Here is a 13821-nt window from a genome sequence, read left to right on the forward strand (position 1 = left end):
GGAGAAATGGATAGTGAAGATATGCTCTTTTAATCACTTTTTTTTTGAAAGGCTCAGATACTACAGTGTCTGTATAAGAAAAAGTACATAACGTGTGACTATGGCTAGACCATCAACTGATGGAGGCAAAGACCCCCATTAAATTGTGTGCAATTTAGTTTTTGGATTCTGAATTTTTAAGCCAACTGATTAGTTACCTTTATTATTTTACACTGGAGGGCACACTCAGTTTTGTTCTTTTGTCATCCTGACATGACATTCTATTTGGCTTAGTTTAGTTTATTTTTAGCCAGGCTTTCAGAGTCCTGCTCAATGACACATTCCTGGGAGACCTTCACTGAGACCAGGGCGAAAAAGCCAACTGATGGGGAATTATAAATCTCGACCGACCCAAACTTGCACTGGTAAGCCCAATTTCTTCTAATGTGGATTTGTGTGGAATGGACTCGAAAGCAGGGTGGCTTCCATCTTAGGTCAAGGTTAAGATGTTGTGTAGGAGTGTCTGGGTGAGGAGATGAACTCAGATCATTTCTTTCTGAAAGGTCAGCCCAGAATAAAACAAACAAAAAAGATTGGGGAAAGTGAATAGGAGGTGTGCATTTTATTACCTTGACATAATATAATTGAAATTGAATTAGAATACTGCTGAATCTAGGGATTTTAAAAAATTAATTCTTAAGTAATTAGTATTTAAAAATCTCAAACTCAGTCCTAAGACCAGAGATTGCTATAATTAAAATGCAATAAAATCAAATGTAATAAGTAAAATCGATTTTTCTGAGTAAATATATTATCCAAAATAAAATAAGGCCTTAATTATTCCCATTCAGTCTGATTGCATTTTAAATTTAAACATCTGCATTTAAAATTCAAAATCAGTGATCTAAACTCGGTATTGTAGAATGGAATATGGAAAGCAAGGCTTTGATTACTAGTGTTATGAACTGTGTCTGCTTTGTGCAAAACACAACCGCAAATCAGGCCCATTTGTTTTCCTTTACTAGATGAGTGGAAGAAAAAAGTCAGTGAATCCTACGTCATTATAACAGAGAGGCTGGAAGATGACCTGCTCATCAAAGACAAAGAGAAGACAGAACTGAAGCATGCTTTTGGGTAAGTGGCCTGGAAGGACCAGCTGGACGGATGCTGCCTCTAAAATGGGAACTCTCTCCACTAGCACTAGTCAGTAGCTGGAGAGTCGTGGGTAGCTGCTCTGAGAAGTGGGGACACATCCTGTAGGTGCGCAAGGCAGGTCCTGGATCCACTTCCTGACCCCAGAAGGGCTGACTCCCCAATACAGCACACCAGCTCTCCTGAGGATAAAAGGCTGCTGGCTTCCAAGACGTAATGACCAATGGTCAACAGAGAGCCTCACTTGCAAAGCCCTGGGCCTTGACCCTCGTCAGTTCACCACAGGCAGCACCACAGCTCTCCCTATGAGCTAAACTCTCTCTTCCTGTGCAAATAATTAATTCTCCTTCAATTTGTAATCTCTCTTTTCCACCCTTTCCTCTTGCAACAGAGAGAAAGGAGTGGGGAACATGAAAGCTGAGGAAAACCCAGGTGACTCCTTTACTCAGTAACTCATTCAGGGATGGTTTGGCTCCTATGAACCACACCAGTCACAAGAAGTGTGATCTCATTTCCCTAATGGTGGCACCCAATTGGCCACACTGTCCTCCTTTGGTGATTAGGGCAAGTCCAACTTTGACAATCCTCAGGAAGCTGGGCATGCTGGGCAATCAGATGAGAGCATGTCATATCCACTCAGGGCTTCAAGTAGACTTTATTCTGTGGAAGCATGAGAAAAATGCATCTGGGGTAGTGTCACAACCCTGGAAAGAATAAAATACCCAAGTAAAGGGGCAGGAACCCCCTGGGTACAAGAACCTTTTAGAGAATTGGGCTCAGTGATCACTGAGTCTGACTGCCCAGCTGAGGGGATATTCAGCCATTGAACCTCATCCTGTTGAAAAATGTGATTCCTGCCCTGAGCCCACAGCCAGAACTTGAGGTTGTCTTAAAATCAGTTTTCCTTTATTATTCTCAGAAAACGTTACAAACCAAGGACCCGGTAGCATTATATCTTTTCAAAAGCAACGCCCAGACACATTGACATATATACAGTGCTCATATCTGGATAATAAAATCTCTGTGGGTAAAAGACTTTTGTCAACACAGTTGATAAGAGGCAGAAATGGACTTGATTTATGGCCTAGGAAAGAATTGCTTCAGATGACATCCTCTACGGTCTGAGGCAATATTCATAATGCTGACACTGGTGCTAGGATGTCCTGGGCCGACTACTTTGTGTATCATCAGTGGGACATAATGGGTAGAGAACCAAGCTTGGAGCTAGAAAGGCCAGGCTACGAGTCTGGCTTCTGACTCCTGCTGGCCATATGACCCCAGGGGAAGTCACCAGCCCTCTTGGTAACTTTCTAAGATTATAGGTTGTCAAGAAGGTGCTGATCGATCTAGCTGATGGAGGGAGTTTCCTCATCTGGGACTTCCCTCTATGAATAAATTATAGGTCTGGTCTCTGTCCTCTCCCCGTCTCATATCAGATGACCCAATATTCCAATAAAGCGTTTGCCTCATTACGCTGGCATTCTGTCCAGTGAAGCCAATCCAACTCCTTCATGTCTGCTGAACAATAGATAGATGCTCACAGATGAAAGCTGATAATAGATTGATTTTATTCGGTCATTTAAGTCACGTCCAACTCTGTGTGAACCTATTTGGGGTTTTCTTGACAGATATACTGGTAGGGTTTGTCATTTCCTTCTCCAGATAATTTTATAGGTGAGGAAACTGAGGCAAACAAAGTGAAGTGACTTGCCCAAGGTCACATATCTGCTAAGTATCTGAGACCAGATTGGAACCTGTCTTCCTGACTTTAGGCCTGGCTCTCTAGCCACTGTACCACCAGGCTGCCTCATAAGTGAACAGATGAAAGGAAAGAAGCTGAAAGCTGGTGTCAGAATCAAGATCTGGGTTCAAACTCTGTTGTGTTGTGATTCTGAACAAATCGTGACCTCTTCGTGCCCTAGACAGCTCTTTCTCTTACGTTTCAGAGCAGCTTCTGATCATCGTTAACAGAGGACATTGTCTCACCGGAGAATTCCAATTATTTACCAAGCTATGTTGAATTGACTTCGCTAATAGCTCTATCATGTGCTCCCTTCTCTCCTCGGACAGTAGAAGACATTGATCCTCCCACACCTGAACTACTGCAGTGCTGCTGGGGGTGGGGAGGAGCGCTGCCTACCTCAAGTCTCTCCCCACTTCAGTTAATCCTCCACTCAGCCTAAAAAGCAAGTGTAGCCCTCTCTCTCTCTCTCTCTCTCTCTCTCTCTCTCTCTCTCTCTCTCTCTCTCTCTCTCTCTCTCCTCTCTCTCTCACACACACACACACACACACACACACACACACACACACACACACACACACACAGAGTAAACTTAAGAACCTCTAAGAAAAGTTGTATAATCTTCTTTTAGACTTTGAAAGCCCTTGTTAAGGTAGCTACCTCCTGTGTCTCTCTCCTGCAGACTTAGTGATTCATTGGCACTGGCCTTCTTGCCTCCAGCTCAGTCTCCCATTCAGGGCATGTTTACAGGCTGTCCCTCTTGCCTGAACTCTTGTCATTCCCATTCCCCTGCATCATCTAAAGCCTTATCTTCTAATGAACATTTTTATGGATCCCTCTTAACACTGCTGCCTTCCCTCTATGATTTGGTCCAGTGGATTGAGTGTATTGCTTGTTTGTGAAGAATGTTTTAGCACGCTGTTACCCCTTTAGGCTGTGATATCCTTTAGAAAAGGGACTGTCTTTTGTCTTTCTTTGTATCCCAGTGATTTGCACGGTGCCTGGCACATAGTAAGTGCTTCATCAGTACTTGTTGAATGACTGGCAGTTCTCTGCACCAAGAAAATCATGTCTGGATCAAAGAAGGACAGAATGGAAGGTTTAGCAAACTAGCCCCAGAATTCTGAATGACTCCTTTGGGCATGAGGTCATGGGGAGTAAGGTGGCTGAGTGAATTGACTTGGAATCAATTCTGCTTCAGAAACTTATTAGCTTTGTGACCCCAGCCTCAGTTTCCTCATCTTATGAGAAGCGTGTCTGTAGAAAGAGTAGTTCTAGGCCTGAAGTTAAGAAGACCTAGATTTAAATCTTGCTTGGTCAGATCACTTAACTTCCTCATGCCGCGTTTCCTCATCTAAAATGAGGGGATTGGTCTTTGATGAATTCGAATTTCCCATCTAGCTCTATACCTAAAAACTTGGGATCCCAAAAGTATGCCTCTCTTATCCCTCCAATTCAAAACCTTCTTTCTACCTTCTTGAGTTTCCTTTGAATATCCCAAATATACAGTTATTAAATTAATAAAAACCTGCAGCTGTCCCTCTGAATATTTGGGACAGTTACAGGTGTCACAACTAGTTTGTGCCAACTGTTCAAGTGTTGTTTGGGGTTACGTAGATGTCATCTCGGAAAAGAGGGAGGGTCATAAGGAAGAAGCTTAATTAGATCACAAAACTTTGTACTCCTCTGGGTAAAAGGTAAAGTCTTAAAAAAATAGGTTCATTGTGCTACAAGAAAGAAAGGAAACTTTGGGTGCAGAACCACCATTTTTTATGGCCCACACTACATTCTGCCAGAATTTATTATTAGCAACATATTCATAATAACTGCTTCATTTTAATTAGGGACTCCATCCATGCCCCAGCAAGCTCTATGAACTCATTAGGATCTGTTAAGGTACTGGATGCTATGGCAGATGACAATGAATGTAAGGAGAAATTAGAAAGTCAATTGGCCTTAGGATGTTAGAATACATGGGAGGTGTTCGATTGGCAGTGAGTTCGACACACGCTGTTACTTTAGAACAGGCAAAAGGAGAGAAAATTAAATTTCTCTCCTAGGAATGATGTGTTTTAAAATCTTGAATATTTTAATTGCATTTATCAAAACAGAAACATTTCACTAGAAGCCAATGGGAAATGAAAATTAGTATCCAAATATAACCACAAAAAGTAACTTCCATTAAAAAAAAAATCCCATCCTAGTTATTAAAGTTGGGCCAAAAAATGTACTATGATGAATCTAAAGTGCTAAATATCGTTAGGGTCTAGTCTCCTGCTGATTCACTTCATTGACTTGAAGAGACGGTAGATGCAGAGAGCGGGGAGCAAACATGGGGAGCAGGCAGCAGCCTTTTCTTCAATGGTAGAGTTGGCAGTGAGAACTGACAATCAGAAAAGAAAACAAATATCTTTTGTAATGATGCCTTTCCCACCTTTCAAAACATGAAGAAATAACAGACGTCTTGCTAATATTTTAAAAATCTGCTTTATTGCTATCTTTTCATCTGTCACGTCCCACCCACCACCAGACTGAATTCTCCTCTTTCCCAAAGAGACAATTAAGCTAAAACATTGCATACAGAGATCAAGGATACAATGCTCTTCCACCTTGGGTCATCAGCGATGTTCCCCCACAAGTCCTCTGTGACCTTCTTTAGGTATGCAGAGTTTACTACCTTTTAGTCATCTTTTCAGTTCATGCCAACCTCATCTGAAAGGCATTTTTAGGGCCTTTAGTTTCTTCCTGTTGGGATTGGAAGCTCAATTCCGTGTGGACGGTCTCGGGCGGGTAAAAGTGGGACTTCTAAATCTTAGAGTCTTACGAGGCCCTCCATGAACAGCGGGGATTCGAGAAGGTTAGAGTGAGCTAGCTCGGCTAGCTCGGGTATTTCCGCCTCTCCCCGGGAGATACGTGATGGGTGGAGTCTCCCTGCCCTCGAGATTGTCCCGGATTGGAGCACACCTAGTTACCTAACAGCACAGTATTGAGATGCAAACTGTGCGGCTGAAGGTTAAGTAGGATTGAGGAAGCCTGAAAGTTCTCTCTTAGCATGTGTGGAGCCAAGAGGACAGTAGGCTCCGCTTTCTTCTCTTCTCTCTCCCCTCCCCCTCTCTCCCTGCTTGTACTTCTACTTCCAATCCCTTAAGCTTAGCCTCCTTAGGAAATCTCCCCCTCTTCCTCCTAAGGAAGACCACCCTGCACTTGTAACTAGACCCTGAAATAAAGCTCAACCCCTGTTCGACTCTGGAACGTCCTTTCTCTCATATGTGCATCCGGTTTTGGCCAACCGAAGACCTCGGAGGTGAGGTAAGAAAGACTCGGGTAGCCCAATACAGGCCTCTAGGCCTGGCAGTAGTCGAACAGGGGTTGAGCTACTTTGCTACTAGAAGGGAAGGCTATTCAGATTGATGGAGGGACTTGGCCACCACAGCCAAAGATGGCATCAGGCATATACCAGAACCAGCTTGGACTGGGTTTCAGAAGCTGATTTTTAAATTTTCCTTCTTACCATTTACACATCAGAAATTAGCAAATGCTGTATAGATCAGGGCTCCATTTATTGCTTTGTTGATTTTCTAGACTTAAAAAAAGCAACAGAGAAAGCATTAATAATTCAGATTAAGGTTGAAATTATGTTTCTGGAGACCGAGCTGTTAAACATTTACCAACAGTCTCTTGGTTGATGTGCTTATCAAACTGGGAAGTGTCTCAAATATGGAAAGGATCACTGAGGAGAGAGATGTCTGAAACATGGGAGCCTTGTTTGGTAGGTGAAGAAGAGCTCTAGCCTGAACTTTAACCCTTATCTTGTATCTCCCTTCCCACTCCTGCCACAGGAATTGTTAGAAACATTTGGTGGTTCAAAGGATTTGGGGGTTTCTAGCAATACCCAAGAACAGCTGATGATGCTGTATCTGCCTTACTGAAAAGTAAATGCCCCAAAGAAAGGCAGCTTCCAGACTCTCCCAGCAGTCCTAGAGAAAAGCTGTACCTTGCCCAGGTGGCACATTATGAGCAGCATGCCAGGGGGGGAGGAAGGACTTCTCCAAGCTAGGAGCTGTGTACTACCCTTTGCTACAGGAGCTCCAAGTTTGAACTCACTTTCCTGGGGCATGGAGGCTACATGTACTGCTAGGAAAGTAAATCAGAGACAGCTGGGGCCGGGGGATTTGGGGGACCAGTTATACCTGAAATAAATTATACTTGTAGTAAATACCCATTAAAAGCCAGTAAAAGTCAACTCTGACTGATTAATAGAGATCACTCTACAGTCATGGGGTGGGGAGCTTAATGGTGGGGGCTGTCAAGCTATAGTATTGGAAATATTCCCCCTTCACCATTCTAGGGCCCCCTTCATCCCTGAAGGGACAAACAGCTCCTGAATTCAGATGACCTAGCCCTACAGGACTTTGGGAGTTGGGACAGTGAGCCCAGAGCATGTGCAGTGCAAATCACCCAGGAGGGAAATGAATGAGCTTTAAGCTTCCTGAAACTGTTATGCTCTCTACCAGCAAGGATGCTCAGCTCCAACCTCTGATAGACAAGGTGGAAAAGACAAGGAAAGTGGGCAGAGGATTCCCTGTGGAACCTTTGGACACAACCTGCCTCTTTCCCCTGGGGAGAGCATGCTACCAGCTTTTATCCAGCACCTCCGCTTTTCCCTTCTTTCCCTCCCAGCTCAAGCAGGAAATTAATCTCTGGACTCACATTTTCATAAATGATTTGGATGAAGGCATAGATGCCTTGCTTATCAGACTTGCAAATGGCCTGAGGCTGGGAGGCAGAGCTAGCATGTGAGATGAGAGAGTCACAAGTCAGAAATATCTTAACAGTTTAGAACAAAGGGAACTGGAAAATGGCCTGGATTTTGATAGTGACTGGGCTGAAACCTTGTTTGGGTTCAAAATGTCAGACAAACACACACACAAACACACACCCACACACACCCACAAACACACTCACAAACACACACCCACACACACCCACAAACACACACACCCACATACACACAAACACACACACACATACAAATATACTCACAAACACACAAACACACATAAACACACATACCCACATACATACAAACACACAAACACACAATCACACACAAGCACACACACTCAGCTATAATAACCCAAACTGGGTCATACTTTAAGCCTTACAAAAGCAACAACAGAAACAAAGCAACACTTCCCATGTGATCTTCGCCATGACCCTGACAGACTCTGTAGTTCTCCATTTTTCAGATGGGGAAACTGAGGCTCTGAGAAGTTAAATGTCCTGCCTATTGTCTTCTAACGATTAAGAACCTGAGGTATAATTCAAACCTAGATCATCCATATCCCAAATATTGTGTTCCAGCCTCTCTGCTGTATGTAAGCAGCTCATTGGACCACAGCTACTCCGACAGAGATGTTGAGAGCACCTAACGTATGTAGCACCTACTATGTGCCCCGAGCTGTGCTGAGTATGTTACAATTATTATCTCATTTGATCCTCACAACAATCCTGGGAGGGAGGTGCACTATGATATCTATTTTACAGCTGAGGAGACTGAAGTAGACAGAGGTTAACTGATGTGCCCAACATCGCACAGCTAGGAAGAATCTCAGGTCATATTTGAACTCAGGTCTTCCTGATTCAAAGTCTGGCACGCAGTGCTCTGTGACACCCCCTAGCTATGTCTAGACTACAGTTTCTGTGAAAAGGGAAGGTTTTAGTGCATCGTAAATTTGATGAGTCAACAATTTGACATGGCAGCCACAAAAGCAAGCAGAGTCCTGTCCTCCTCTCACAGAGGCAGAGTGCCTGATGGGAGGGAGCTCTTTGCTCCCTATACTTGGCCTTGCTCAGATCACTCCTGGAATGGTGCATCTGTTTCTGGCTGGAGCAGAACAGAAGAAGGTATGTAGGCTGGAGAAGAGCCTCAAGATTCTACCATCTCAAGACTGCTCAAAGGGTATGGAGACTTTAGTGTGGACAAAAGAAGGAAAAAGAAAATGAATTCAAATGAATAGAGTTTGCAGAGGGAGATTTGCCCTCTGAGAAAAGGACCAACTTCTTCCCCATCAGGGCCATCACTTGTGGGATGGGCTTCAGTGAGAGGTGGTAGGCTCACTGTCCTTGGACATCATGACCCACAGAAGGGATGGTTCCAGTGGAGTGGGAGCCCTCCCTTTGGGCGTCACTCTGCTGAGAGGGATTAGGTTGGACATTTAGCTGGGTACCCCCTCATGATAAGCTCTGTTCCTGACCCACAGTGGGCTCTGTTCTCTGCCAAGGCCCTACTGTGTGTCAGGTTGGTCAGAGAACTCTTACAAGCTTTTGGGGAGTTTTAGGAAAACTTCAAACCTTCTGTTTTCTGAGTCTTCTGTGACTTGCAGGGCCTCAAGTGGGAGGGGGGGATAGAAGGAAACACCCTCCCTTAGAGGCAGTTTAATTCTTGTAAAATGACTCCTGCAGAATGTAAATGGCATTTTTCACAGTGACCTAAAAATACCAGGCACAGCCTTTTTTTTTCCCTTATAAAGAGGATTGGGATGAGTTATAATTAATACCTCTCTGAGTCCTAATGAGGACTGACTGAACATGAGGCAGCTCAGACTCCCTGGGTTTTAGAAAAGAAAGAGAAAGAATGAGCAATGCTTCTCCTCCCCTGCTCCTTAGCCTTCCTCCCCAAGGGGAAGCCGAGGCCTGCTGGGAGTTTTCACGGCGGAAGGATTCAGACAAGGGCAGTCTGACTGCATCCTGTAAATACAACCCAGCTCTCCAAGTGTAGCTCAAGGACTCAAAGGAACCACACAATGGAATCCAGCCACAACGGCCCTGCTTTTGTCTGGACCCAGGACTTAACAGGCCTAGGGAAGCACAGGGGGAGGCAATTTCAGATCATCAGAGCCTCAGAATGCCATCATCTTGCACGTTGCCTGGGGCCACTCATAGTTTCAGTGGCTTGTTCTGGGCCCAACAGCCATTGAGTGTCAGGGCCAGACCTGGAACCCAGAGCTCCCTGGCTCTACCCCCTAGGCCAGACTGCCTCTCTCAGTGAAAAACAGCCCCCTCAATCCTATCATCCTTGGAGGGAATATTACAACACCAATAACCAGATCCTCTTAATCAAGAAATCAAGTGAGCACCAAGCATCTATGATGAAGGAGGCACCAGGGATAGGAGTGAAAGGGAAGCAGTTCCTGCCTTCAAGGAGCTTATATTCTAATAGAGGGCACACACACACACACACACACACACACACACACACACATTTGGTATTGTTGTTTGCTGTTCATTTGTTTTGGTCACAATTGACTCTTCCTGATCCCATTTGGGGTTTTCTTGGCAAAGATACTGGAGCAGTTTGCCATTTCCTTCTCCATCTTATTTTACAGTTGAGGAAACTGAGGCAAATAGGGTTAAGTGACTTGCTCAAGGTCAGATAGTAAATGTCTGAGGTCAGATTTGAACTCATAACCTTCAGACTCCAGGCCTAATGCTGTAAACACTATGATACCACCTAGCTGACAAATCTACTATCTATCCATCCATCCATCTATCCATCCATCCATCCATCCATCCTTCTATGTATCTATGTATCTATGTATCTATGTATCTATGTATCTATGTATCTATCTATCTATCTATCTATCCATCTATCACCTATCTATTCATCTAAATAGGGCAGCTAGGTGGTGCAGTGGATAGAGCACCAGTGCAGGAGTCAGGAGGACCTGAGTTCAAATCTCACCTCAGATACTGGACACTCACTAGATGTGTGACCTTGGGCAAGTCACTTAACCACAATTGCCTCATCCTGGGTCATCTCCAGTCATCCTGATGAATATCTGGTCACTGGATTCAGATGACTCTGGAGAAGAAGTGAGGTTGGTGATCTGCCCAGTCCTCCCTCACTCAAAACAAAGTCAAGTGCAAGTCATGTCATTATTTCTCTGATGGCATGGTCTTCTTTGACAACGAAGGACAAACACACACATCCATCCATCTATCCATCCACCCATCCATCTATCTGTCTATCTATGCAAAGAGAGGGAGAACAGATTTAAAGAAATAAGGGATGTCTGCTTTGCATTGTTGTTACCCAGTATAGCGGGGAGCTGAAGACACCTCCCCTAGATGACTGACCTCGAGGTCCATTCCCCAATGCCAGATCCTCCTGGTTCTTCATTCCACTGTTTCCCCAAAGTAGAAGGGTTATTTCCTTTTAAGTGACAGTACCTCAGACAGGTTTTCTCCTTTTTTGACATTTTCCCAAGTAGATCTTAGGGCTCTGAACTGGTGGGGCCTTTCAAGGGTGAGCATGTAACAAATGATCTGGAAGACCCCCTTGAGAGCCCAAAGGCTCCATCACCTGCCTGATGTTGCAGGGCTTTTTAAATAGTTAGGAGACAAGCTAGTATTGACTTGAGAGGCCAGAGGTCTGACGGATGTTGCTGGAAAATGCCAAGGGAGGCCCCTTCCCACAAGAGGTCAAGAGCTTGAGCTGCCTGAAGCTCCCTAGGGCCACTTTGGGGGGAGGAAGAGGGAGAGAAAGTTGTTCTTTCTTTTGGGGTGGGGGAGGAGACCATAAAGGCAAAAGTTTCATTAGTGGAATCTTTTACATACTTCCTTTCTCACTCAGAAACTAGTGCTTCTGTCAAAGAAGTGCAGAATTTCTAGTCAGAATACCAGAGTTCAAATCCCAGATAGGTCACTTACTTCCTATGTGACCTTGGGCAAGTCAATTAACCTTTGTCTGCCTCAGTTTTCTCATCTGTAAAATGGAAATAGATCCGACTCCAGGTTGCTGCAAGGATAAAAACGACCTATCTCTATGACCCTTCGCAAACCTTAAAATACTATATCAATGCTAGTTAATATGATTATTATTAATTATCATGAGTTATATGAAGATTTAGAATAGATGACCTGTCCCATCCCTTCCACCTCTAAAGCAATAATCGTTAATCAAGGTTAACCCTTGTTTTTTACAATCTTATAAATCCTGACCTAGTTAGGGTGTAAAGATAATGGATTTTAGACAGAATTTATAATGTTTTTGAATTTTATTCTTTTTCCTGACATCTTAGTAATCACCTTTTTGAAATTATTCATATTTATGTCCATCACTCTTTTAATATCCACATAGACATACGTGTGTATATGTACACATATATCCTCATACTTCTATGCTTAAATGCGGGCAGCATGAGATTCAGGGCAGTGGGTAGGAAGGCAGCTTCAGACCCAGCAATCCTTAGGTTCCAGTCCCTAGAGGTGGTGTGACCTTAGATCAATCATTTCACTTCTCTGTCACTCAAGCATTTTTCTCAGACTCTGAGCTGTGTAGTAGATCCTGACTGGCATAGGTAAAGGGAATCTCCTTCCCAAGGAGTTGAACCCTGAAGAAATGGCTATTGTTGCCTGTGTGCAATTATTCCTATTTCTTGGGCAAACTATGTTCCCATTTTCTGACATTTACTGTTCACCTCACCCTCCCTCAAAGAGTTTCAGTGAAAAATGTGAAGACTCCATTGGTGAATTTGAGCCGTCCATGGGTATAGTAAGACAGTGAATATTTCTGAAGTGCTTACTTGGTGCCTGGCCTGATGGTAACACTGGGGATAGAAAGAAAGGGAAACACAATGTGCCTGTCCTCGTGGAGCTGATGGTCCACTGTGGAGACCAAATGCAAATGTGCATGTGGGATGTGTGCAGTGTAAAGGGCAGATAAGGTCAAAAAGAAGGGAGTGAATACAGAAACAGAGATGGTAACAGGGAGTAGTCCTGATTAGAGATACAGATAGCTCCCCTCTGCTACTAGCTCCTTCTCTGAGGTCTAACCATGAGCGGGGAGGGGGCGAGTGGGGGGTGATCTCTGTGTGCAGAAAGGGAACAATGAGGAAAGAAAGTCTTTCTGCAGTGATAGCGATGGGTTTCCCTTCTATAATTTTCCAAATGAAAGACAACACACTGAAAGATTGAATCTGTGATCGTCTGTAAAATCTCTTTGCAGCTCCGATGAAGCCTTCAGCAGAGTCAATTTAAATTACCGAACGGAAAGTGGCCTCTCCTTACTTCACCTGTGTTGCGTTTGTGGGGGTGAGTACCTGGAGCTCTGCCCAACATGCCTCAGTGCTGAACAGTCTACAAAGCCATTCCATTTCCCTCCCTTTTCTGCTTGGCTCTGTCCCTTCAGATTCCAGTGACATTTAGTTGTGGTGCAAACCAGTAGGCCCATAGTCTGTTTGATGTGGTTCAGAGCTGAAGCAGCCATGTGTCCCAAACCCATGATTATTTAAAAGGACCCCTGCCCTAGTTGTGCCTACCAGTCAAGGAAAAGGCAGATCTTAAACTGAGAGGCATTTAAAGTCTTATCCCAAATACTATCATTCTGTCCATCTACAAACATTGATTAAAGCTCCCCCTTGTGCCTGGAATCTTAATAAGCATGGAGGGACCAAAAAGCAAGAAGAGCCTTTACCTTCTGGGAGTTTATCAGGAATGGCAGGAGACCAGACATAAAGCACCCTAGAATGGATACGGAAGAAACAAGAGCGACGGCACAGCAATCTGGGAGAGCAGCCTGAAGTGATTAGAAGTATTTTCTAATAACCCAGGGCTGCAAAGGAAGGAGGGAAACCAAGAGCAAAAGAGCTCCCAGTCTAATGGTGAAGACCACAGGCAAACAGTGAGGCATGTACGCTGGACAGCTCCGCAACGCGGAAGGACTGAGATTGGGGAGCACTAGGAAGGCTGCTTCAGAGGGGAGGAAAGGATGGAGAGGTTTTAGGGGCAACCTGAAGAAAGCTAAAGAGTGGGAGTGGGTTGGAGAATGCTTGCTTTCTCCAAGTACTTGAAGGATTATGACATGGAAGTCTAACGGGATATGGTCTGCTTAGTTCAAAACAGCAGCAATGAGAAGAATGGGCAGAGGCAAATTTGGGACCATTATA

General features: G+C 44.2%; 1 protein-coding gene across 1 annotated transcript in view; it reads left to right on the forward strand.

Annotated features, from left to right (window-relative positions):
- Positions 1–226: 226 nt before the first annotated feature.
- The window catches only part of TNNI3K (TNNI3 interacting kinase), a 322872-nt gene continuing 309277 nt past the window's right edge, over positions 227–13821 (forward strand). The window contains 3 exon segments of the mRNA XM_072638208.1: positions 227–404; positions 1005–1113; positions 12882–12967. Coding sequence (XP_072494309.1) covers positions 365–404; positions 1005–1113; positions 12882–12967 — 235 coding nt within the window. The 5' untranslated portion in view covers positions 227–364.

Source organism: Notamacropus eugenii, chromosome 2, assembly GCF_028372415.1.
Source record: "Notamacropus eugenii isolate mMacEug1 chromosome 2, mMacEug1.pri_v2, whole genome shotgun sequence".
NCBI lineage: Eukaryota > Metazoa > Chordata > Mammalia > Diprotodontia > Macropodidae > Notamacropus > Notamacropus eugenii.